The sequence below is a fragment of the Oratosquilla oratoria genome, chromosome 16, assembly GCF_046742065.1.
Source record: "Oratosquilla oratoria isolate Oo_2021 chromosome 16, ASM4674206v1, whole genome shotgun sequence".
Lineage (NCBI taxonomy): Eukaryota > Metazoa > Arthropoda > Malacostraca > Stomatopoda > Squillidae > Oratosquilla > Oratosquilla oratoria.
The window spans coordinates 39874191-39899900 of NC_134792.1; the positions used below are offsets into that span (position 1 = coordinate 39874191).

Consider the following 25710-nt stretch of genomic DNA (forward strand, 5'->3'; position numbering starts at 1 on the left):
TGGTTTTTATGCCTTTTTCTTTTTGGCTACCTCCCTTGTAATGGGGAAAAATCCTTTGGTATATGTATGTATGTATGCATATCTGCCTCTGGAGGGAGGACCTTTGGCCTCAGGAAACCTCAAATGAAGTCTGCTGTAGTCCTAATGACTCTCAGCCTATGGGCATGCAAGAGGATTTCCATATCAAAGTTGCCAAAAAGACTAATTGATTTTGGGCACAATATTAATGTTAGCCACAACTTGTGCCAGCAGGAGAGTTGTTAAAAGAAGTCCTATATAGTTAGTTCCAAAGACAAGAGAAAAGTGGGAAATAAGCCAGTTGTTGTTTGCTGATGACACTGCGCTTGTAGCAGGATCAGAGGAGGGATTGAGGAAGTTAGTGACAAAGTTTGAGAAGGTTTGTGAAAGAAGGAAGCTGAAGATGAATGTGGGTAAAAGTAAGGTTATGAGATGTACAAGGGGAGAGAGTGACAGCAGGCTGGAAGTGAGCATTAAGGGAGACTGGAGGAAGAGGATAGTTTGATACTTGGGTGTGAATGTGGCAGGAAAGGGAGGAGTGGGGGTGGAGGTAGAACGTAAGTTGAGAAAAGCAAGTAAATGTCTTGGTGGATTAAAAAGTGTAATGAGAAATAGAGATCTGGGAATGGATGCTAAGAGGAGGTTATATGAAGGAGTGATTGTGCCAACAGCACTGTACAGGGCAAGAACATGGAACATAAGAGAGGAAAAGAGAAGGAGTTTGAATGTGTTTGAGATGAAATGTCTGAGAAGTATGATAGGGGTTACTAGGCTGGATAGAGTGAGAAGTGAGGAGGTGAGGAGGAGAACATGGGTGGAAAGAGAGTTGGGAGATAGGGTTGATGAAAGAGTATTAGGATGGTTTGGACACATGGAAAGAATGAGTGAAGAAAGATTAGTAAAAGAGGTGTGGAAGGCAGAGGTGGAAGGAGTGAATATGAGGGGGCATCCTAGGATGAGGTGGATGGATGGGGTAAAAGGGACATTATGAATGAGAGGAATGTCTGTTAAGGAAGGACGGGAGAGGACAGAAGATAGGGGTGAAATGAGAAGGGTTGTATATCATGATGCTGCGATGTATGAGGGGGAGTGGGTGGGGGTTGGGGGGTGCGGAAGTATGAGAAATCAATTAAAGCAGCCCAAAGGGATTTCTCCCGTCTTCTCCTTTTCTGCATGAGAGGACGGAGAGGTGGGGTCGCCGAATTAATGAAGTGGCCTTGCTGTGGATGTGCTGTGTCTTGCAACACTGGTTCTGACCCAGGGCAATGGACAGGATGCAGGGATGACCCATCAATCAGGAGGTGCCAAGATGAGAAGGAGGGAGGAGGGTGGAAGGGAGTGGAGTATGTAGGGGATGGAATGGGTGGGAGCGGTTTCTATGCCTTTTTCTTTTTAGCTAGGCCTTTGGTATATGTATGTATATGTATCCAAAGACATGTGCTAGACACAGTTCAAAATTGAAATTCTAGCCAAATTCTTCATATCTATACACTCGCAAACCATTTTATAGGGTTAAAGAAGAAAAAAATTAAATTTTATATATTGTATATTTTAAATGAAAATACAGAGCACCTGGATGTACAAAATAATTGGTCATACATCATCATAAGTGTTACTCGTCCATACTTCCTCTATACTTTACTATAGGTGTACATACATTTACTGTTTAGCCAAGCAGTATTCCGACTATGGTACATGTTTTCCTATAACAAAAGCAGTCAAAAATGTACAGCATGTCGACATGCACTTCTGGCATCCTGATACAAAGAGGTATCTGTAACACACAACTGAAATTCATTCTTCCCCCATCCATTCACACTGTACAAATCCCCCCAAGAATTTAAAAAGACTAGTTGTGTCGACTTTGCCCCATATGCCAGGCCACATTTATCTTATTTTACAAACATATTTACATTGAGGCTTAAATTTTCTTATAAAAAAGGTAAGCAAGTGTGTGTTGGGTGTGTGTGTGTGTTTGTTTTAAACTGCTTTGTTTTTATGTATTGAAATGGGTTGGGAACATCAAATAACATGTGAAGGTCTCAGGATTGCCTTGTGGCCAACAAAGCATATATGCGACACATTAACCCAGATGTGCTTGTCTAGCAACATCGTTCTCTGATTAAGGGTCTGCTTTCAGCACCACTTGTATCCTCAGTGGTAGTAATAGTCTTAATACCTTGTACAACTCCTTTAATGTGACACATTTAGTAGCTATATATTTAGAGGAAAATCTGTGGTTATTACATAGAGTACACTAAATCACCATCGTGTAACATTGAAATCAAAATTACTTAGATATAACTGTACATCAAATGGAAATCTGTTTTCCATTCTGTTTCAAGTTACATATTACAGTTCATGTACTGCATTGAAACCCTACATTTACAACACCTGATCATTTTAAACAAAAAATAAAGCTTTGTGAGTAATTAATATTCTTTCATGACATTAGCTATGTTGCCTTTCAATTCTGACACATTCAACTACTGACAGATATGTGTTAAATTGCCTAACTTTTACTTTTGAAAATTCGTTGCAAAAAGTACAATAAAGGCCACCCAGCATTTTGTTATAATTATTGGAATGTTGCTGTCCCTAAGTTACATGTCCATATTTCCTCTATAAACAGTTTTTCAAACTTAGTGACAATTTCTCCAGCCTTTGTACTTTTATGAGATTAAAGTTGGTCCCACCAAAACCCTTGCATCTATGAAAAACCTGACTAAAAACCAAAGACTATCTCCTTCTTACAATTAACATCACAACAAATATCTAACAAAACAGAATGTATTCATACTGATTCTACAGCAAACTTCAGAAAAATTCCCCCTTGAAATTTTGAGATTCCAGAATTACTTTATATCAGGAAAATGAGCTATTAATTAAGTAAACCTCGTCTGTCTGCATCATTGGAAATTTCTACAATAACTGACAATTCTTAAAACATCTATGAGAGATATAAAGTCTCCCCCCCTCCCCCAATCTATCCTTGATTGGTTAATGTCTGACAATGACATTCTTAGGAAAAATATATTCTAGTTTACTGGTGGGTACACAAGTCACACACACATTTCCAAATACTGTACACATACAAGTTTATCATGTTTTACGTTATTCAGTTAAAAAAAAATCCTTTAAAATTTACACCTTGCTCTCAGGTCCGACAGCATTGTGTTGGAAGCTCTGACGTATTCTAGAGAAATGGAGTGCAGTCAAATGTCCATAGGCTTTATTGTACCAGTCTGGTGTGCGGCCCCTGAAGGAAAAAGTTGTATGCCAGTAAGTATACATTCCATATACAAGAGACTTCCAAGTTATGATATAAGCAAATCTAGTATTTATTAAAATACAATTGAAAACTCATGATTAAAGAGTATCTTACCTTATGTCAAGTCTTGAAATATGAGTAATTCTGGATTTACCAGACCCACAGGGCTGGATAAGATACCGTGAGGCCAAGACAATACCCCGGACCCCTCCGACAAGCACAGGGGCTTCTGCCTGCTCAACAGATGTCTCCACAACTACACACATGCCCCTACTCATGTCACTCCTCCAACACCTGAAACAGAATCATTTTGTAAATCAAAAGTTATCCCAGTGTATAGGTTCATTTTAATAATATCCCCATACATGTTGAGCTTCTTGACATCAGTCTTTTATGACTACTTACTTTACCTGCCCACCTGCTTTTACTCCCAGCACAACTGATTCATGAGGCTTTTGAAAAAATTTACTCTCCTAATGTAACCAAACTATCCGAATTTTGCCTCATCTACCAACAGATATTACCCTTTTATCCCAAGTCCATCCATATCATACTCAGTCTTCCCCTTAATTCACTCAATCTGCCTCTGCCTTCCACACACTTTCTTCTAGTCTTTCTTCACTCATTCTTTCAATATGCCCAAACCATCCCAGTATACTTAATAAGAGAATTATACATGTTACAGGTTATTATGACTATATAGTGGTAACCAGGAGAAGAGTAGGAAGAGTTTTGGATGTACATGTTCTAAGGGGAAAGAGTGGGGGAATATCAATTTTTTTTTGGTGGAAGTAAGTTGAGAGTGGAGGATGGAGAAAGAGGAAAAGGACAGAAGGTAGGGAGGTGCTTATAGTTAACTGCTTAAACGAGATAGAAAAGGAGACAAAGTACAAGAAGAAGTTGAGAGAAGAGTGGGAAGGATTGAAGAATAGAGTAGAACTGGGAGTGGAGGAAGAATGGGGATGTTTCAAGAAGGGAGTCACAAGGTGTGCAAAGATGGTGTGTGCAACAAGGAGGACAGGAGGAAATAGATGGGTAATGAGTAATGAGACAAGGAAGCAAAAAATGTTGTAGAAGAGAAGAAATAAGCATTCACAGATTGGTTACAAAATAGGATGAGAGAATCATATGAGAGATACAAAGAAAAGAGAAGAGAGGCAAAGAGGAGAGCAGATGTGATGTAATTTGGGAAGGCGTGCGAAAAAAGGAAGTTGAAGATAAATATGGGTAAAAGTAAGGTGATGAGATGTACAAGGGGAGAGGTTGGCAGCAAATTGGAAGTGAGTATTAAAGGAGAGAGATTGGAGGAAGTGGATAGCTTTAGATACTTGGGTGCAAATGTAGTGGGAGAGGGAGAGGGAGAGGGAGAAGTGGAGGTAGAGGTAGAATGTAGATTGAGAGAAGGTAGTAAATGCCTTGGTGGATTAAAAAGTGTAATGAGAAATAGACATTGGGGAATGGATACTAAGAGATTATATGAAGGAGTGATTGTGCCGACAGCAGTGTATGGGGCAGAAAGATGGTACATAAGAGAGGAAGAGTTTAACCCCTTCCATACGGTGACGCCTACATAGGCATCATGAGGAGCAAGTGGGTACGCGAGGATGCCGACGTCGGCGTTTTGATTATATTTATTGTAGTTTTAGCCTGCGTGACCCCCATACTCTGTAAACTGGCTTCATCATATTTTCTATGGTTATCAAAATTCACGGGTGAAAGAGAATGAGCGATAGAGCAGTGACTTTATTTTTTATAATGCGAGTATTATGATGCAACATCGCACGTGCAATGTGGCCTGTATTGAAGGGGTTAAATGTGTTTGAGGTGAAATACCTGTGAAATGTGGTAGGAGTTACTAGGCTGGATGGAGTGCAAAATGAGGAGGTGAGGAGGAGAGCAGGGGTGGAAAGCGAGTTGGGAGACATGGTTGATGAAAGATTATTGGGATGGTTTGCATATATGGAAAGAATAAGTGAAATAAGATTAGTAAAAGAGGTGTGGAAGGCAGAGTTGGATGGAGTGAACATGAAGGGGTGACCAAGGACAAGATGGGGGTAAAAGGGGCATTGGGAAAGAGGGGAATGTTTGTTGAGAAAGGAAGGGAGATGACAGAAGACAGGGGTGAGTGAAGAATGGTTGTGTATGGATGATGCTGTGAAGCATGGAATGGAGTGAGTGGGGGATGGGGGGTGAGGGAGTATGTGTAAATGATATTTTCTTGCAGTCCAAAGAGATTTCTCACTATCTTCTCTTTTTCTGCATGAGGGAATGGAGATGGGGGGGGGGTGGGTTTGCTGATAAAATGAAGCCGTCTTGTGGTGGATGTTCTGTGTCTTTCTACATTGCTTCTGACCCAGGGCAGTGGGCAAGATGCAGGGATGACCTATTATCCAGGAAGAGCCAAGAAAAGAGAGAGGGAGGGATGGTGAATGGGAATGGAATATGTGGGGATGAAATGGGTGGTAGTGGATTTATGCCTTTAACTTTGGCTACCTCCCTTGTAAGGGGGAAAAAGCTGTTGTAATTACAAACCTTAAAACACAGTAATCAACTGGAGGTCTTGGAGGCATAGAATTACACATATACTGAAAGACTTCTGCCTGCCTGTCCAGTCTTGTAACTACTCTCCACCTCAAAAGACTGTCGTCCCAAAGGTGCCTGAAAAGAAAATCAATATTAAGAGCCTTTCAAAATTCACTAATAAACTCTAAAGCTTGTTTTCCATATGTGATAAATATGTCCATTCATGAAAATAGGTGTGGGATGGGTGCATGTCTAGGCCAGAAAAAAAAAAAAGTCTTTTGGTGTATGTATTACAGAATATATTGAGTCTACTATCAATGTATTTTTGCAAATGGTGAAAATAGTCTCAATATTTTCTGTAATACATACACCAAAAAGCTCTTTCTACTTGAGATGGAGGTCAAGTTGACAGGAGTTTGAACACTGCTGCCTGCATGTTGGATCAAGGGCATGACTCATGAAATTGTATGCTACAGTCCTTTGCAAAGGACACCATGCTAACCTCCTGATAGGGGGAGTTTGCAACATTAAGCTGAATCACATTACAATCAGTGTTTATAAAAAGATTCTTACCTCTCTCTTATAATACGATTGAGAAGCTCAGTGGGAGGGGCTTCAACTTCTGTGGTAACTTTCCAAAGGCGTAGAGGATGTCCATCCCCAACTTTACGGTAACAAACCTCAACAAGTGGATCTGTGCAGTTGACATGTAACCAGCCTCTAGATCTGCAAGCAAACAAGAATTAATTCCTGAACTTCCTGTGCACCTTCTGAAATTTTGTATTAGCTAATGAAAGAATTTTTATATGAAATTCTATACATTTTTCATGAGTAAAAGTAATAACCATTGAAACTTTGCATGAAAAAATTAGTGCATGACAAAATACTATGCAAATTTTAGAAAAATCTTACTTCTCTCTTGCTTCCTTTAAAAGGGATGTAATACAGGCATTCATATATGATGTCCAGTCTCCCTCTACAGAAGAACCACAACCACTGGTTGGTGATGACATTCCTAGATCCTCTAAACTTACAGGCTGACTTTGTTCCAAGTAGGTGAAACGACAATTTGCAAGCATCTCATATGGTACACACTGAAGCTGGCTTACCTAGTTCAAAAAGAAAAAAAAATGCATTAGTACATGTGAAAATGTATGTTAGGAGGCTTATTTCAGGATAGAGGGGCTTGGAGACAAATTCCCTCACTATCCTATATAGAGTAGGGGAGGCACAGTATTGGAATTTTATTATTTCATATCATATAATATATTACCCTAATGTGAAATAAATATGAGTACTGTATATAGTGAAACGAGATTTATTTTTTGTGGGCTTTTGGGTACATCAGCTTCCTTTAATGTCTTTTCTTGCCTTAACAACTGTCTATGTGGTTCCTTAACCCTCTCTTCTCTTGCCACACTTTTTGTCACTTCCTTTCAAAATTTGACTTTTATCCCACCTCATATTTACTCTGGGCCCCTCTGACTTTGCATTTCACATTCATCCTATTTACTCTATACTACTCATATGCTTCCTTATTCTTTGCAACTCTCCCTGTATGCATACATCTTTTCTGCCACTATTGTACTCAACTCTTCATTTCACCATTCTCAACTTTTCCTTTTGTTCTTACCCATTTTCCTCACACTACACACCAATTTTGCACATTTCCCTCTTGAAATTCATCCATTCTTTTTCTTCTAATACTTCCCCCTTTCTTTCATTATGCACTGCATATTTGAAGATATGAACATGATACCTGAACCACATTGTATTCTTGGAGTTTATACAGAAAATACTTAGAACTATTGCAACTTACTTGTTGAATCATTACTGTGAGGCACTGGTGAGCAGCTTTATTGTCATGCAAGTCCTTCTGCTCTGGTGTTCCTGCAGCTCTGCGCCTAAGTGGGCTTGAACCCGAGCCTCCAACATTGAGGTGAAACAATGAAGGTGCCAAACATACTGCTAGGTTACTTGCATTCATCTGCCAAGACAGTTTCAGTTATTGAGATTGGATTATTAAAAGAATATAGTCAAATATCTTTCTTTCCTCCCCATCCATCCTCCTCCTCTCAGCAAGGGAAATACATACCTGATTATGATGGGCACTAGCAGCAACATCAGAAAGGAATGTAAGCAATGCAAGAAGGGCTTCTCTGTTTTCATCTGGCAGTAGAAGGACTGCACATTGCAAAGCCTCCAAACGATGTTCAGCAGGCAAATCTTAAAATGCAAAACAATTTAGTGTTATTGGTGATTATTAACTTGCCTTGGGCTTAATGTTTCAGTAAAGTAGTAGAGAAAGGTTATATCAATGAAGTCAAATTAAAAAAAAATATCTATCTTAGCATAATTTCAAAATTATGAAAGAAATCTGATAGATTAACGTACATTGGAAAATAGCAATAAAGGTTTCTGACAACTTATTTGTCAATAAAACTTCTGGAAGCTCCCTGAAGTACATCTTCACCATGTCTGCAATATCACAGGTTCCAAAACTAGAGTAGATGTAATCATCTCCAGACTCGTGTAACTCCCGCAGTCTCTGAATTCTGGATCTCACTCCAGGCTTACGGAATATTCCAACCTGGGAGATGGAAAAAAAAGTGTGCTGATTAATACATGAATTTTGTATTCACTTAGTAATGTTTTGACATAGTATAAGTAGTTACAGGCACTGTAGATCCTTGACTATGGGATATCAAAGAGGGAAGTATCATAATCATAATCAATGGAGAGTATACACTTCAGGAAACCCTCATGCAATCACCCCTCCCATTCCAAACAATTCTTGGCAGGATTGGTTGATTTACTCCAGCCCTGAGTTCTGAGGGATGTCTCTTATAGAGGTAATTCTGCTACATGCCCACATAGTCAGAATTGACATTCATGAATTATGATTGTAAATGAAGTGATCTATGTATCAGAGTTCTTCCTCTTTATAATGGAGTTAGCCACTTTACAATGTGGTCAATGTTCATGTCTGCAGCCAATATACTTTTGTGCAGCTATACTAGGCTCTGATAACTCCCAATAAGCCTACATAGACCCTATTCTTTTTAAAGGTAAAGTTTAATAGGGTTTTTGTATATACCATGACAAAATGAGCAGACAAGAAAAACTGCCACCATTGTACTGTAAGGAAACAGCTAGCCAAAATTGGGGTTGAAAATTTGATTACATTAACAATGTCTAATCAACTTTCATCAAAATGGCTACAAATGTTAAAACAAACCTGTTCAAGACTAGTACTCCGCAGATACTGCAAAGCTGCCTGAATAGTAGGAGGCAAAGGTTGACCAGTGCGCTGGGTAATGACCAACAAGGGTACTCCAAAGACTTGACGGTCTCGGTAATCGGGAGTTTTCATTTTACGCATAAATTTTGGAAGTTCCCAGTTCCAGCCTGGCCGATTTGTGGGGCAGTACCGTTCCATGAGGGCAGTCAGTCTGAAAGTAGCATGAAAGTTATGAGAATACATCACCAGAAAACCAATGCTGTATTATGAACTATTTACCAGAGCTGGGTGCATTACTGCTGGACAGGTAGTGCATTACTGTCTATGTGTTAGTGAAAAATCTGGAATGCATTTCTGTCAATGCATTACCAATTTTAAGTTCCTTGGAGTGGTTTGTGTTACTGTGTATGTGTGCAAAAGGAATGGAGCAAGACACTGCTTCATTATATTGCAACCTTTCCCTTTCAAACTTGGCAGTTATATTTTTTTTAGACCTTTAACAAATTATCTAAAACTCCATACCTTAATAAAGCACGTTTCCTTAAATGCAGCATCTGCCCCGCACTGAAAGTATTCATTTGAGTTCCCAAATGTCTTATTGTAGGTTGGTAGGATTTTCTGTTAAAGCTGTGCCATCTATCAACTGTAGCTCTGCAAAATAATTTGCATTGATGTTAGCATCAAATAGTTTGTCATACATTATATATAATATATTTATCATTAGATCATTATTGCCTTCTTTGGTAATGTGGTAAAAGCCAAACTGTTGAGTTCATATTTAGTTGAAAAATGTACCCCAGACTGATGGTCTGGGATTCAGCTAAATAAAATTGTCATATGTTTACACAACACTACCTATAATGTGATCTGCACTTAGGGTTAAATGAACTGCAAAAGTACCTTCTAGGTGGTCCCTGTTCCTCACTCTCTTCATCATCCTGAGCAGATGGTAAAGGTGAATCTCTGCTTTCTACTGTACATTCACTACTTCCTGAACCCTCATGCATGCTAGCCTCTAAAGGTTGGAAAAAGAAAAGAAAAGAAAAGTTAACTTTATTTCTGTCAGAATACGGACTGCCAGGAAAAAGCATTCTCTACTCATAAATACTTTTGTCATACTTCAGAAAGTTTAGTAACTTTCACTATAATACTGCATTTCAGTGAACAATTAATACATTAGGGCACATACAGAATGTAGTGCTTTGTTGCCACATGTTTGTATGTAAAGACTAGCCATGTATTGGACAAACTCACCTGAATCATTTATATCTGGCTGATAATCATGATAACTTTTGTTGCATATGATGAGAGGAACATTATCATATATTGAACGTCTTTCATCTTCAGGACTGGGTAGAGGAGATACATTTTCTTGGCCTTTGTTATGCCCTAAAATTTTATTGAATTGTCAATAATTTTAGCAATATCTTTTGTAACATATTAATTTTTATATCTTTATTGAAAATATGATACAAAATGCCTGCTGATAATTCAATTAAATAGAAGAAATCAAGATGGGCATTTGTATTCTACAAGTATAGCAATACATTATAAGTATTCATTCATACCTGGTTTTATATTAGCCAAGAAATTATCTCTTGCTCTTTGAGAGTCTTTCCCATAGGTTAAGGATCCTGTGTGCCTCAGAAGACCAGGCCGTGAACTTCGTACTGAAGATGACTTCGTCCCACTGTGCTTTTCCCGTGGTGGCGTTGATGTCTTCAATTAAAGTGAGAGAAGATAAATGTTAGAGTTCATTATATTTTTGTTTGCTGTAAGGAAAAACTAGGCCTCAGAGTAAATATATCTATATACTAAGAAGCTTCTTCCCTTTTATAAGGGAGGTAGCCAGCCACGGCATGCACCCACCCTTCACCAATCCCACACCCATCTAACACCCATTTGTTTTCTTTGAGTTCCAATGACTGGAAATCCAAAGCCCTACAGTAAGAAGCAATGGCCCACAGATCTATTTAGAAAGAAACAGGATGTTTGCTCTGTATTAGTGCAGGTCTATTTAACCTTCACTGGTTGGTAGGAGAAGGAGGAAGAAAGGAGCAACAACCAGTTGTCAGCTCTCTTTATGTGAAAAAGTGAAATGATCAAACTGATAGAGATCTTGGGCCTGATCCAGTGATCAGGTGTCAGCCCCATAGGGCTGCATTTCCAGATGGTGATAAGGATATTAATGGAATAAGAAGATAAGCAACAGGGAGAGTTCTCTTTGACATCCAACATGCAAGAACACCACAACCTCAATTATTTCTGAAAATTGAGGACTATGTGTTACATTTGAAAACAAGTATATTTGTAATCATCATTACCTGTGTTAGAGTAGCCATTTTGTTAGAATTTGCATCCGTAAGATAATGTCTCCATGTTGGAGGTGAACATTCTGAATCACTATAAGCTCCTCCTCCACCTCCTCCATCATCTCCACCACCTCTACGCCAGAATCTTCTCCTTCGACGGGATCGGAAGAGTGGAGTTGAGGTTTGGGAATGATCCGAAGCTAAAGATGAGGAATCCTGCTAAAAGTAGATAAAGAGAATAAATTGGAGGAAAATGGTAGTAATATCTATTGTCTGTGAACACATGAGTATGAATTATAAACCTGTCATTAATCAACAAGATAGAACAAAAACAACAAATAATGTTGCTTTTGTAGAACTTATCAAATATGAGTAAAAGCACTACACATTTATTGTAAAACTTACCTCAGCAGTAGTTTGTCGTCCTTCAGAAGCACTGTGTCTAAGATCTGAAGAATGGACTGATGTGGTTGTGGTGGTGGTAGTAACAGTTGCAGTAGTGGTTGTGGTAGATGCCACCCTAGAGGAGAGTTCTGGTGAAGCCTCAGGAGATATATCAACACAACCAAGTTCCTCCACCCTTGCTCTCATGTGGGCATCATCTACAATCTGGTGGAATGAAAGAATGAAGTTAAATAGATATTTTGTTTTATATTAAATTTAACCCCCTGTCATATTGCCACATTCAATAAAGCCATCCATAACTCTGCTCTTTCTTGAAAGAGACAAGTGGCTCCCAAGAAACAAGCCATGGTTACTGCTTTAATCAACAAGTTACTCAGTGAAGAAGAGAACAAACTAATGGGCCTAGGGCTTCCCCTAAGGCTCCCCCATCAAGGCAGGGGTTGTCTACAGTGTAGTATGATAGGCTGCAATAAACTAATTAACAGGTCAGCTCTGGTGACATAACATACACCTGCCTCAAACCAACATTCACCTCAGACTTATTCTACTTATTTATCACTCAAAGCTTTACATCCATTATGAAAATCTCATCACTACCTCAAAATGCTAATACTGTACAGCAGTATTCTTTAGCTGTGCTCAAACAGTAAGACCCTCACAAATATAATGGACTTGTTTGGTGTATATCTTCTTTAATATTTACAACAAAATGTTCTCAGCTTTCTGGCCTACCTTGGGTCCACTGATGACCACACCTTCTCTGTTCTGCCTCTTCTTCTTTTTGTTTTTGAGGGATTCCATTCGGCGAAGGAAAGCTTTGGCCCCGTCCTTGATTCTCTCAGACCCAGACCTTTTGAACTGACTCAACATGACTTCATCTGGCCCTTCCTGAGGACCAAGGGAGTCACATGGTACTTTGAGGTCTCCACCTGTGTAAAGAATGAAACATGTTTAGTTTTTATTTATTTCGTTCCTTTTTTTTTTAGCAATTACATGTGGATGGAAAACAATCTGGAAGGAAAAGTGACAACAAAATATCACTGGGGGATGTGAACAAATATGATATATCTGTAGTTACATTATGAACAAATTATTAATAAGACAGATTCACTAATATCTGCCATGGTCAGCTGGTATAACTGGATGAAGGCATGTGTATCAAAGTTATCGTATTACTTTGTATATTATCAATCAACCCATTGTTCTGCTTCTCTCTTGAAGGAAACCCGCTATAGTAATCGGTTCGGCACACCAGTCACGGGAAGTCTTTCAATATGTCATTTTTCTTAACTCGATTGTGTCTATGTCAGGGGTGGAAGGGGAGGGGGGAGGAGGGGAGCAGTAAATTATTACAGATAGCAAATTATTATGAATGTTCAAGATTTGCTTAGTGTTCAATATGGTGCGACAGGCTTACGTTGGTTAACATGTTTATTAAACAGATTATGTAAATAACCTACCATTCGCTGGTCATTCTATGATTCTAATCTAAGATTTACGCATCAACTTGTAATATAATAATAATGTTGTTCTTGGTTTACAGACATATGGAATTTTGTATTGCTTGGACAGCGACTGTTGCCTCGGGGAAATTTTGATCTTTGACATCTGTTTACCATGCAAAGCGCACATGCCTCGGAGAACATTTGATATTTCTTAATACAGACATCTGTTTACCCTGCAAAGCGGGAACGCATACACACGCGCACGCACACACGCGCACACACACACGCACACACACACACACACACACACACACACACACACGCACACACACACACACACACACACACACACAAGACGTACAATGATTGCATTGTTCAGACCACTGAAATGGGATGGAGGGCAAAATAGAGAGAATCTTTGAATAAAGACGATTTGGTCTCTGAAGGAAATCTGATAATTTTAAGGTCAAAAGACGATTTTCACATTTCGGCCATATTGACCTTGACCAAAAACTGAACGTGGTCAAATAGGAGCAATTTTAACTGGTCCTGTCGTTATGTTATCAACATACAAATAACTCAAGGTTTGACGTCTTTGTTGATGTGCAATATTGGTTTTTGCCTATGTGTCCAAAATATTTCTTTTGCTAATTTCGATTTACGTCGTATTATTGGTTAGTATACCTATCCCTTAGCTGTTCACTCTGCCGCTAATTAATAACATTATTGCAATGTAATGGAATACGAGTATTTTTAATGAACAGTAAAATGTGGTGATTCTTTGTTGATTTGGGTCGTCTTGGCGGAAAAGGTGATCTACATTGCTGCATTACATCTGACCCAAGCTGTGACGGGATACCTTTATCCCTGAGGTGTTGAGGTGGGAGGGATATTGTGAGTGGGTCTTTGGGTATGCGTGTATTCCGACTCGTCCATACCCATATACGGGGTACTGCGACCTGTATACATATATAATCACACATAAAAAAATAATCTAATGACGTACAGAGGGTCGATCCGGTCAAAGCTTCTGAGTCACGCTTAACTGTACGGTGCATTGTGACAGCATTTCCTTTGGTCAGGGCGCGTGTACCCAGTTCGAAACTTATTAAACTATTTCAAAACATTATCTTCCACTACCATTTCTGAGACACGTAATTAAAATGTCCCAAGTTCACAGAGGACAATGGAACGTGACTCGTGTTTACTCATGTTCTACTGATACCACCATTTGTGTTCATAGAACAGTGATGGAAAAGGATTTAGAAAATTATTAAGCTCGGAAGTTATTCATCTCCAATAATTCAGAGTGAGCATAATAGAAAAAAAAACGTAAATTCACTCGGGTCATTGTAAATACAATTATAGAAAATTAACTGAACAAGTGAATAAACAAATAACTTATTTTTCCATGAAGTGACAATCTTCATTTTAAATCGACGACAGACGACTTCCATCACGATCCAGAGATAATCACCATGCTACATGGTGATGGTTCAAAAGGACATATAGCATGGTCGATAGCGTCTTGGCCTCGTGATTATCGACGCACGGGTCAGGGTTCGTATCCCATGGCAGAGCTTCTAAAAATGTTCAATCTGTCTTTAACATACACAACTTGTCGGAGGGCTCGCCTAATACGGGGATTGGATGAAAATGAGACTAGATCTTCCAATGTTACGTGAAGCGTGGTCGGGGACTAGTACAGTCCTTTTGAACCATCACCATGTAGCATGGTCGCTAGCATCTTGGCCTCGTGATTATCGACGCACGGGTCAGGGTTCGTATCCCATGGCAGAGCTTCTAAATATGTTCAAGTCTAGTCATACCTCGAATTCCCTTTTCAACTGCATAAAACCACTTAGCGTTAGCCAGAATTAAATAAACTAGCGTTTGCTATAATAAAACTCCTTAGTGTATTAAATACACAAATGAACGAATCTTAAACACGAGCTTTCGAAGTTGTTCTGTCTCGTGGCTGCTCCTCTGGTGAAGAAAATGGTCAGGAAACAGCACAAGAATTTTCAAATAAATGTTGACAACTTGAAGGAGTTGAACTCCGCTGTATTCACTCACTTAAGCCGAATAAAATACCCTGGCTTTAGAAGTTTGTGGAAATATGTAATTATTTTGAAAATAAGGTCAAAAATGCTAAATTTGTTTGGCGCTACCGTCAATTTGTCTTTATCCCCAAAATGATACCATCCAACTTGTCAAGTGGCCAAACTACTGTCTCTTCTAGCTGACACAAAGTAACACTTTTTTATTTGTATATGTAAGATTAAAAGATAAAAACGACCAAAGTTAAAAGAAATAATCTGTGGTGGAATTGGATACAAGTAGAACTGGTTTTGTTTGGGAGCTTTCGGGTTTGCTTGAAAAATCACGCTTGAATGTTATTCAGCTGCCATGAATAGCTTAGTTTACACCCGCACAGTACCAATGACGTCAATGCACGTCACAGACACCATCAGAACTGTGGTGGTGACGTCAATTGTAGTCATGGACTAAATTTCAAAGGCTTAAGCCCCGCCGTTGGCCATATTGGGCAAGGGTAATTATGGGAATGAAAACAACAATGATACGGCAACAGCGACAACGACGATAACAACGACGACAACGATAATAGTAATGATGCGAATGAATATATTTGCAAATGTTGTTTAGCTGAATATATATATATATATATATACATATATATATATATATATATATATACACATATAATATAGCTTACAAAGCATTATCCAGAAAAAAATATCTGCATATAATACAACCGAATTAACTGAGATACTGAGAGTTCTATATTGGAAATTCCTAGAATTAAGAAATCTTCGATATTCAGAAAGAATTTCAGAAATCTAGAAAACCCTGGATACTAGAATATTTCACGGGAATAGTCCTACTTGACTTATCCGAGGGAATAGTCCAACTCGAATTATCCGCGGGAATGGTTCTACTCGAATTATCCGAGGGAATAGTCTTACTTGACTTATCTGCGAGACTGGTCCTACTCGATTTATCCGCGGAATAGTCCTACTTCACTTATCCGTGGCAATGGTCTAACTCGACTTATCCAGCTCGATTTATCCGTGGAAATGGTCTAACACGATTTATACATGAAAACTTCTTAACTCAACCTAGCAATATACCTGGCGGTCCATCAATCAATCAATCAATCCGTTTTCATGGACAGGGAAGAAGAAAAAAATGAAGAAATCATTTGTTTCCTCAGTTTCTTCACCCGATCCGAAATCGGATTTTCGTGTCAGTCCCTTACCTACAATCGCTCATGGCGACATCGGAAGCGTGCGGAACTGGTGATCTCTTTAGTTCGAATCCCACAGTTTTCTCCGATTTCCACCATTGACTTACCTACCCCAATCGCGCAGGGAAAAGGTGATGTCTTCGTTGTTTTGTGGCGAATAAGAAGCACAGCATATGCACCTATGCTGTCGTTTCATACACTTATTGTTTACCATGTGTGGTATGGTGCCACAGTCTCTCTCCAACAACATCACAAAGTTTCTTAGTAAATAGTTTCGTATTTAATACAATATACGTAAGGTGACAAAACATTACGACAGTGGAAGTTGTTGCGTTGGCCATTTGAAATGACATTTGTTGTAACCGTGTCAGAGTTACCAGACACCCTACACTCGCGCCAATTTAACATTGTTAACATTCTTAACACTTAAAAGAGGGATCCTTCGCCAAACAAATGTTGACCCGTTAAATTTCGATTTATAGGACCAATCGTCAGTTAATAAGTTAACTTGTGATCACTCGGAGACCACTCTTGGTGTTGAAAGACATTTTGTAACCGATATGCCCACTTGCTCCCCCCTCCCTCCTCCTCCACCTCCCTATCCCGCTCTCGAGTTTCACTATGCATGGTATTTTTCGCAAGACCTGTTTTATGTCGCTTATGCAAGAGACTTGTCGAACTCGTTGGAATATTGGAATACCTACAAGAGCTCAAACAATCTATTATCATGACTATTATTATATATATTTTCCAGTCACATCGTACAGACCATTGGAGACACTCCAGCCTGTACCACAATAAATCAGAACTACGCAAACCTGAAATTTTGTTGCTATGCATATGTGGTGTTTGTCGATAATTTATTTTATTTTTTATTTTTTGAGAGTTAAATACGACGGCGACGATACATTCATACCAAATTTAATTGTTTTGGGTCAAGGTCAGGCATTTCTGTTGCACACCTGAAGGTCGGGCTGGTTCTTCTGAGGACCAAAATCGTCTGGCGTTGACCAAAACAAAACCATTAAAGTGCACCATGGTAGTTGTTATTATGATTGGTTATAGTTTTCAGGTTCGTCTGCACTAGTTTGCGCATTGTTCTTAAGTTTTGGATTGGGTAGGGAATTCCATTGTATGGTCTTTCTGTCGCTGAAATTTTGCTTTGGGTTATTCTGCACTGCAAAGTTGTTGGCAATTTTTTGTCACTGTTGTAAATGTGATTTTTTTTTTTAAAGGAAGTGTATGGGAAGTTTGTCAAACACCTTGGTTATGTCAAAAATTAACCTAACATCTTTTTAATCCTTCCATCACTTGTTGGAAGCGTACTGGTGGAGTGGTCCTCATTGGTAGTTCTGTTGTAATTCTTCTAGCTACTAATTTAATTAAATATTTTCATCTAATTGAATATAGGGGATAGTAGCGACACTAATCTATATGATGCAGGGTTTTAGGTGGTTTGTTTGGTTTTAATACAAGTATTATATGAACTCTTTTTCCATATAGCTGGGATTGTGTAGTCAAGAGTGGTTGAAGATATCAGTTAAGGCTTTTATAGTTGCTGGACCAAAGTGTTCTAGATGGACGCTCGAGATCTTCCCTGGGCCCTCGGCAGGGGAGTAGTACGTTTAGAGCGTGTTTTTGCATTGGTGTGTTTTTTGGGTACATGTGTTGCTGTTGCAGCTCAAATTCCTTGTGTACCGAGAGAGAGAAAATAGGGAAAGAGAAATAGAAAAAGAGTAAGAAAGAGAAAGAAAGAGAGAGAAACAGATATAGGTAGAGAAGGTATCAGTTTAACTTGAAGATGGACCTCAGGGTATTGAGGCCGAAAGACTTCAAGAACTAGTGGTCTAGATAACACCTCTGCACCACGCATGGATCTCAGACCCCTCACTCAGACAGTCCTTTCCTATCAAACACTCGATTAAGTATAAGGATATGAAGTAACGCGAAGTTGGCATTTACACGCGAATAGTGTACACACCTCCGCCCCCACTCGTGTGATAAACATGGCGATAGCTTCATGAATCACCAAGGATTTATCAGTTTGAAGTTTCTCTAGACTTCTGCACACAGGATGACAAGTAAACGGGGAGGAGGACAAATCCTCCCACACTCATATTGAGAGTTGTTGCTAATTGTTACAACGGACAATGGGATAACAAATCTTACTCGTCTACAAGAGATGTGGAAATTATTTTACACAAAATTGAGTTCTGAAGAGAATGAAAGATGAAGTTGAATGTCTGAATACGCAGTTTCTTTAGTGGAGTGTTTCGGCTCCGAGAGGATGTGTGACTCGGCCTTGGAGGACGTTTCGACCTGGCATCTTTGTTACTCCCCTCTCCAGCCAGGGGGTGGGGAGTTGTGGGGGAGTGGGTCTTGACGAGACTCGCCCAAGCTCGATGTATTCCGCAAGGTCCTCGAAGGCCCACTTGACAAAGCGCCTCATGATCCCTCCCCCTTGAGGACGACCGTTGCCTCACCCACGTGCACCGAACGAGGAACAATGGCCGAGGCATTGGCTACACAAGTCTCATCATACAAGAGCCTGACAACGACGGCGGCCATGATGGAAGTGTGTTTGTAATCCAATATGTTTTTGATTTGTGAAGCGTACGGTATGCCCCATGTTGCCATGGTTTTAGATATACATTCCAATCGATTTCGAGTCAGGAATCTGAAGCGATTTGGTAGAAATATTTTCCCCATGATATGATAAGAGAAGGGATCAACGACGGGTTGCATGAAGTGGCCCTGCTAGAAGGACGTCGGAGAGAGTCATCTCTCTGTCGCCCATCTTCCAACTCTATCAATTTCTTCACCACCATTTGGAGGGGTGCATGGCACTGTTTTAGGAATAGGCCCAATATTTCTCTTTATTTTGTTTTTATTCCCCCCTTCCCCCACCTTTGGACACAAGGAGAGCTGTTCCCTTCCTACTACTTCCAACCGGTGATTTAGATAGTCCCGTACTCATACAGCGCACACATCAATTCAAGGTTTCTTCAGATAAATCTACGAGAAAGCTCGGGGACTAGGCTACTGCTGGCTCCTGTGGGGCTGCGGGTTTCCCAGTTATCGAAACTTGAGGCTACACTGAATGATTGGTGGGAGAACTGGAGCATATGGTCATAAAACCAATTAAAAGGCCACATGTATCAAAGACATCAAGTAATATTGTTTTCCGTACAGATACAGGGTCCTCTTGATCGTCCTGGATGATGTGGCGGTGAGGCCGAAGAATGACCAGATGTTTAAAACTATGCTGGATGAAAGAAGATATCGGGGTGGGGTATCATGGACCAGGCTCAACGCACAATGTGTACGTAGATGCAAGCATACACACACACTCTGTTGAGCCGCGTCCACACTTGTTGCATTTCCACGTATCGTATCTTTGCGTACCACCTAGTGATACAATACGGTGCAACAGGGTATTGTACCAACTTGTTGCATATCCGCCTGCTGTATACGGATACGCAACAAGTGGGTACAATACCCTGTTGCACCGTATCGTATCACTAGGTGGTACGCAAAGATGATACGATACGTGGAAATGTAACAAGTGTGGACGCGGCTTTGGCACTCATTACACTCACAAATGAAATAAGAAGAAAGAACTGTACGAAGAACTTCCCAGCAGCAGAATCGATGGTGCTCGACACAGTTCCAAGTATTACGACCGAGTCTCATAAACACTTAAAACAATAAAGTGCGAACTCAGCCAATAACTTTGTTTGCTTGTTTGTTTACCTAGTCACTTGTTTATTTTCCTCGTCTGACCCCGTCACAGCCCAAAAGTCTTCTCTTGTCATACTCTGCCACAGCAAGCCTTTGTAAACATGATGTTACCCACATCCTGTGTACACCCAGTCACCCAACTCCCATTCCCTGTGCTTGCAGACTGTCCTATCTCACCCACATGAACCCAAGCACAAGCACACACCAGCATCTTCATCTCAGCCACCTCACCCTCCTCCTCTTCCTCCGGCTCCTCCTGCGAGGGGTGGGAGGAGGTTGTGCAATCTTTCTTGCACTGTTTCAAGTAGAAGCAAACATCCTCCCTTGGCACTCTACCTGCGCTGTTTCGACACAGCTCCTCCTCGGGGTGAAGGAGTGGATCTACCCGTGTCGAGGATTAGCGCTTTCGCTACACGGGGGTGATATGGGTGAAGGGGGGCTGAAGGAGTGAGGTCCGCATCGGTTGTATAAAATCGTCTGACGGCAGTCAGAGCTAATGTGCAGCTCGTGAATAGGAGTGACGAGCAAGAGTTGTTATGGTGGTCTCTTAGTGGGGGTTGAGGGTAAACAACAAAACACAGAATGGGGTTAGGGAGTTATTATACCTCAGTGAAATGGCTCAGAGCCAACGGGTTTCTCAGGTGCTGGTCGAACACAGAACACTAATCACCAATAATCCCTCCCGTACGGGGTGGCAATTATTTTCTATTCTAACCGCCTTCAGTTGATTTTATTCAGGTGTTTGAAAAAGTTCTGATGAGAAAATCACTACTACTAATAAAGGCTTCGGTCTTGTATGGTGTTTTCTCTAGTGTGTGTGTGTGTGTGTGTGTGTGTGTGTGTGTCTGTGTCTATGTGTGTGTCGCCAGGTGATTTTATTTCATCTCCGTGGCACTTCTTCCCCCTCGCTATCGACAGTAGTCTGCCTCGCTTAAACACTTCAGTTCTGGGCGTTGTCTGACGATTCTACTTGCCTCAGTGGCACTTCTTGGTACGGAAAGGGTGGGACGATAATCGAATATCTAACTGATACATAAGAACATAACATAAAAACATAAGAATGAAGGAGACTGCAAGAGACCATAAGGCCTACACTAGGCAGCTCCGTATCCATCACCACCTGTTATCCCCATCCATAAAGTTGTCTAATCGTTTCTTAAAACAACTGATAGGTTCAGCGCTCAGTACTATATGGTTACTAAGTCTATTCCATTCGTTGACCACACTGAACACAGTTTGAAGAAAGGGTAACTGATACAAATACTACAGTTAAGAACAGATGCCTCAAGAATTTTCACACTGACGTGTATGTTAATTACGGGAGAGCTCGCGGGCACTTACACATAACTCTGACAATCCGAAAGTCTTGTTGGTCTGGGTTGATGAAATAGAACCAGTCGCCGTCGTCGACCTCGATGTTCTCGTCGAAACGGACGAGTTTCATTTTCGAAACTTCGCACAGATCGCTCGCCACATCTGGTCTCCACACTAAGTTGTCTATAGGTAGCATTTCATATATATTTCCCCCCTTTTCAAGTCACGAGCACAACACAAACGAGGGTTGAGTATCACGAGTCTCACTTTCGATTTGAATCTTCTTGTAGCAAAGTAGTTTAGAGGTAGTATCTATTCTATTGATTTATTTTTTAATCACGAATAACAAGCACTATTCCCTTCTTATAGAAGAGAACACACTAACTGTTCTATTGTCTTCCACAAAGTTTCCCACCATGGGAAGAGGGACTATGCACAGGACAGCATGTCAGGTTACAACATACATTCCTCGCGCCTGACACATCTCCCTTTGCTTTCAAGACTTCCTTCGTTATGGGAAAATGTTAGGACTAGACGCGTGCGAGTTCGAGCGCCTCCTTGCCCTCCACGTTCTCAGCCACGACTGGGCAGGGCAGACCTACAGCCTCGACAATTGCACTCTTCGGCCTCGACCCTCCTTTCCGTCACGGGTCGCCCGTCTGACTACTGAGGGTCGGCGAGGTCCCGAGCGCTCGGGCCTGCGGAGGGGGACGGGGAGGGGAGGGGAGGGGGAGGGGGACGACCCGAGAGGGGAACGGAGGTGGGGAGGGGAGGGGAGCGGACTGCGTCGGCAAGTCAGACGGGGTTGAGTAAGGTGTATTGGAGAAGTGTCGAGTGTGACTTGCGGGGCAACGTAGGAGTTACGAAATAAACTTTGGAAGCATTTGGAGACTCGGTAAGGGGGGGGGGCGAAGGATGGATCTGGTGCTGGCATGGATGTCTTATGATGACTGTGGCCAATAGACACAAAATGAAAAGACAACAATAACAACTGAGTACTCTTCCCTGTCTATCAGGTCCAATTTGGCACCTTAAACACGACTCTGCAGCCTTTAACACTTATCTGTCGTGTTAACAAGATCTACATACGAGTAAAATCTGTCTTTCCCTTCCTAAGCGATTTCACTCAGATGCGAGAAAAATTTGGACATCGAAACGATTCTATTCTATTCTGGCTAATTCCAGCCGATTTAATTCAACGTCATGGAACCCCTAGATTAAAGAAAATAAATAGTACGAGCTTGTTTTTTCCCGTGATTCTATCATGGTTAACACCGGGCAATTCTATTTAGTTTAGTAGAACCTCCTCCACCCCTTCAGGGCACTAAAAGTCCTAATTGCTCTTGCGATGCACCTCGACAGTCCTCGCAGGGGTCCACGGCACTCAACGGCCGCCGAGGATCTAATGTCACTGACATCGAGGAAGGACGAGAAATTTGATCACATCGCTGAGGCGTGGCCTAGCGCCCCGCCCCCTCAAACGAATCAAATAAATCACCTGGCGGCAGCATAAGAAGTGCGTCTCTTTACCCTAAACCCCCTTCAGAGGTGCTGTGGGTCAGTGTCGCGTTTTATTGTTGGCATGTAGTCGGTATGGTCCAACTGATTACACTGGTTTTAGATTCCATTATTGAAAACCACAGCCAGAGGATGTATCGCCCCGCCACAGGATAGAGCGGTGGTTCTGCAGTCAACCACTAATATTGAACATATGTATAACTAACGCGAAAACTAACGACTAAACAACAAAATTCAATTCCATATAAACTAAACTCACGTTCAATTAACGCAGAAAACTAAATAATAATGATAATAATAATGATAATGATAATAATAATAATAATAATAATAATAATAATAATAATAGTAATAATGTATTAATAAAATAGATTTATTTGAACGTAGAAATATATCTATTTGAACGTAGAAATAAGTAAACAAACAATTAAGATAAACAATTACATAAACCTAATAACACAAATTATGATTGTAGCTAATGCAAGTTGTTCTTATATCATAAGTAACTTTGCAACTAACATAAGTATCAATCACCTCAACCCCTCCAACGACCACAAGTAATTAAAAAAATATAAAGATTGAAACGAGGAGAGCGAGAGAGATATAGATAGATAGAGAGAGCGAGCGAGAGAGAGGTCAAATCTTAATGAAAAGAATGGGGAGGGGGGGAGGGTAGACCAGGTGCAATTTGCCAAGGCGACAACCTGACCTTGGTTGGCTTTCGCTGCTGCTGCTGCTGTCGCTGACGCGGCGGAGGCGGCGAAGATCGAGGGAGGGCGGGGGTGGGGGGGGGAGGTGCAAGTAATGCAGAAACATTGCAAGGAAATCTGGGTGGGTGGGGCACTAACCGAGTTCTCCCGTGACCTCTTCACTAACAGTAGCACTAAAATGATTACACATACACACGCACGCACGCACGCACGCACACACACACACACACACACACACACACACAGACACACACACACACACACACACACACACACACACACACACACACACACACACACACCAGCAGCCAGCTTGAGGAATTCAAGAAAACAAGGCACATAATCATCACAATCATCTAATTCGCGTGACACCCACGAGAGACGGTCGGAAGAACAAGGCATGAAGTACTACGTACAAGGGAGGAACCACGAGGGGGCGGCGAAATGAACTCCGCGCGCCGAGGTCGGGACTGTAAGATAATAGGGACTAGGTTACTCTTCCAGCGCGGGGTGGGTGGGGGCGTGATCGGGCGTGCGTGGCGCGGGAGGGCATGGGAGTAGGGGTGGTGGAAGGTGGGGTGGTGGAGTTTGGTGGTGGAAGGCAAGCTGGAGGTGAGGAGTAGGCATGGGAATAGAGGGGAAACGGGGAATTGACGTGTGCTTGGGGATTGGGTGGGGACGCAGGACGGGGGTAAAGGGGTAACGGAACAAGTAATACATAAGACCTGATCTTTGTTGGTAGAATAGTCTACCTCTACTCGTTTCGTATAACACAGAACCCTGAACAGCATAAATACGTTGGCGTGCTACATTTGCTTTATTCTGGCTCGTGCCAGACAATTCTATCCAGGTGAGGGCGGTGTCCCATAGAACCCATTAAAAAATGTAGGTATTTTCGACGCAATTGAAATATTCTGTAGTGGACTGAGTGACCTTTATGTAGGGAAAACGTGGATGAAAAAAGTAAAATTCTGAGTGACCTTCTGGTGTACGAGGTACAATTTTATTCTTCGTGGAAGACGCGTCCAATCCCCCTGAGTCGAGCAAACGGACACAGTTGTCCTAAGGACCATGTTGAAACCCGCGGATCTCTATTGGGAGTTCTTTCCTAAAATTCGTAAAACTTCAGTCCTCGGAATAATTGGTTCCGAAGTTTAGAATATTCCGGGTATCAGAGGCATTTTCGTTCCGAATAGTTTATATTTCCGATTCCAGAAAACCATCTCCATATTTGACAATAAACTCGCACACTGCATACTGCACATATACTGTATTGCAAATTGAAGTAACTCGAAGAAAAGATGATTAGCAACGTGTAGATGTGACACAGTTTAATTATATACATACATAATTCTTTCTTTGTATTAGCACTGAAGATGCAATTATACGAGAGCGCTCTGCTTCGTTAGTTTATTTTTCCTGGTGGTTACTCACGCGCATGCATACATATACCAACGACTTTTTCCCCTTTACAATGGGGGAAAGATGATAAGTGAAAATAAAATTACATTCATCAAGCCTTTGCTAATAATGGAACCAGCTTCCCCGTCCCACCCTTTAATCCTCCCCCACCTCCCCAACCACCACCTTCATCCCAAACCAAACTTAACGAAAAAAGAGGCCATCCCACGTTTTCCTCTCATTGCTTTTTCTATCTGTATTTCTACCCTCCTCCTCCTTCTTCTCCTCCTCCACCACCGTCCTCTGCACAAGAGGTTGAAGGAGCAGGTAAAATTGGGAGGGAAGGTTTGTAGAGAGGTACTGAGGGTCAACACAGTGGAGACAGGTCACCCACAAGGTCACATGAGGTCACGGGCGTGGCCAGCCACAGTATGCTGGGTGAGGTGCAAAGGACGTTGGTAGTGAGAGTGGTAGTGGTGGAGGTTGGAGGTTGGAGGTGAGGGTGGTACTGGTACTGGAGACTGTGGGTGGTGGAAAAAGTGC

The 25710-nt window shown here is 41.1% G+C and overlaps 1 protein-coding gene across 3 annotated transcripts in view; it reads right to left on the bottom strand.

Moving 5' to 3' along the window:
- Positions 1–1546: 1546 nt before the first annotated feature.
- cv-c (RhoGTPase activating protein) overlaps positions 1547–25710 on the bottom strand; it is a 1018432-nt gene continuing 994268 nt past the window's right edge. The window contains exons 10-25 of one of the 3 annotated variants that reach the window (XM_076199563.1): positions 12503–12699; positions 11771–11974; positions 11378–11581; positions 10622–10772; positions 10308–10442; positions 9954–10068; positions 9576–9704; positions 9051–9264; positions 8207–8402; positions 7908–8038; positions 7632–7799; positions 6725–6921; positions 6386–6538; positions 5822–5947; positions 3404–3583; positions 1547–3277 (exon numbers count right to left, since the gene is read on the bottom strand). In XM_076199563.1, the coding sequence (XP_076055678.1) occupies positions 3163–3277; positions 3404–3583; positions 5822–5947; positions 6386–6538; positions 6725–6921; positions 7632–7799; positions 7908–8038; positions 8207–8402; positions 9051–9264; positions 9576–9704; positions 9954–10068; positions 10308–10442; positions 10622–10772; positions 11378–11581; positions 11771–11974; positions 12503–12699 (2615 nt within the window). In that variant the 3' untranslated portion in view covers positions 1547–3162. Of the gene's footprint in view, positions 3278–3403; positions 3584–5821; positions 5948–6385; positions 6539–6724; positions 6922–7631; positions 7800–7907; positions 8039–8206; positions 8403–9050; positions 9265–9575; positions 9705–9953; positions 10069–10307; positions 10443–10621; positions 10773–11377; positions 11585–11770; positions 11975–12502; positions 12700–25710 lie in introns of all 3 variants that reach the window. The other 2 variants (XM_076199562.1, XM_076199564.1) reach the window with 2 other exon arrangements.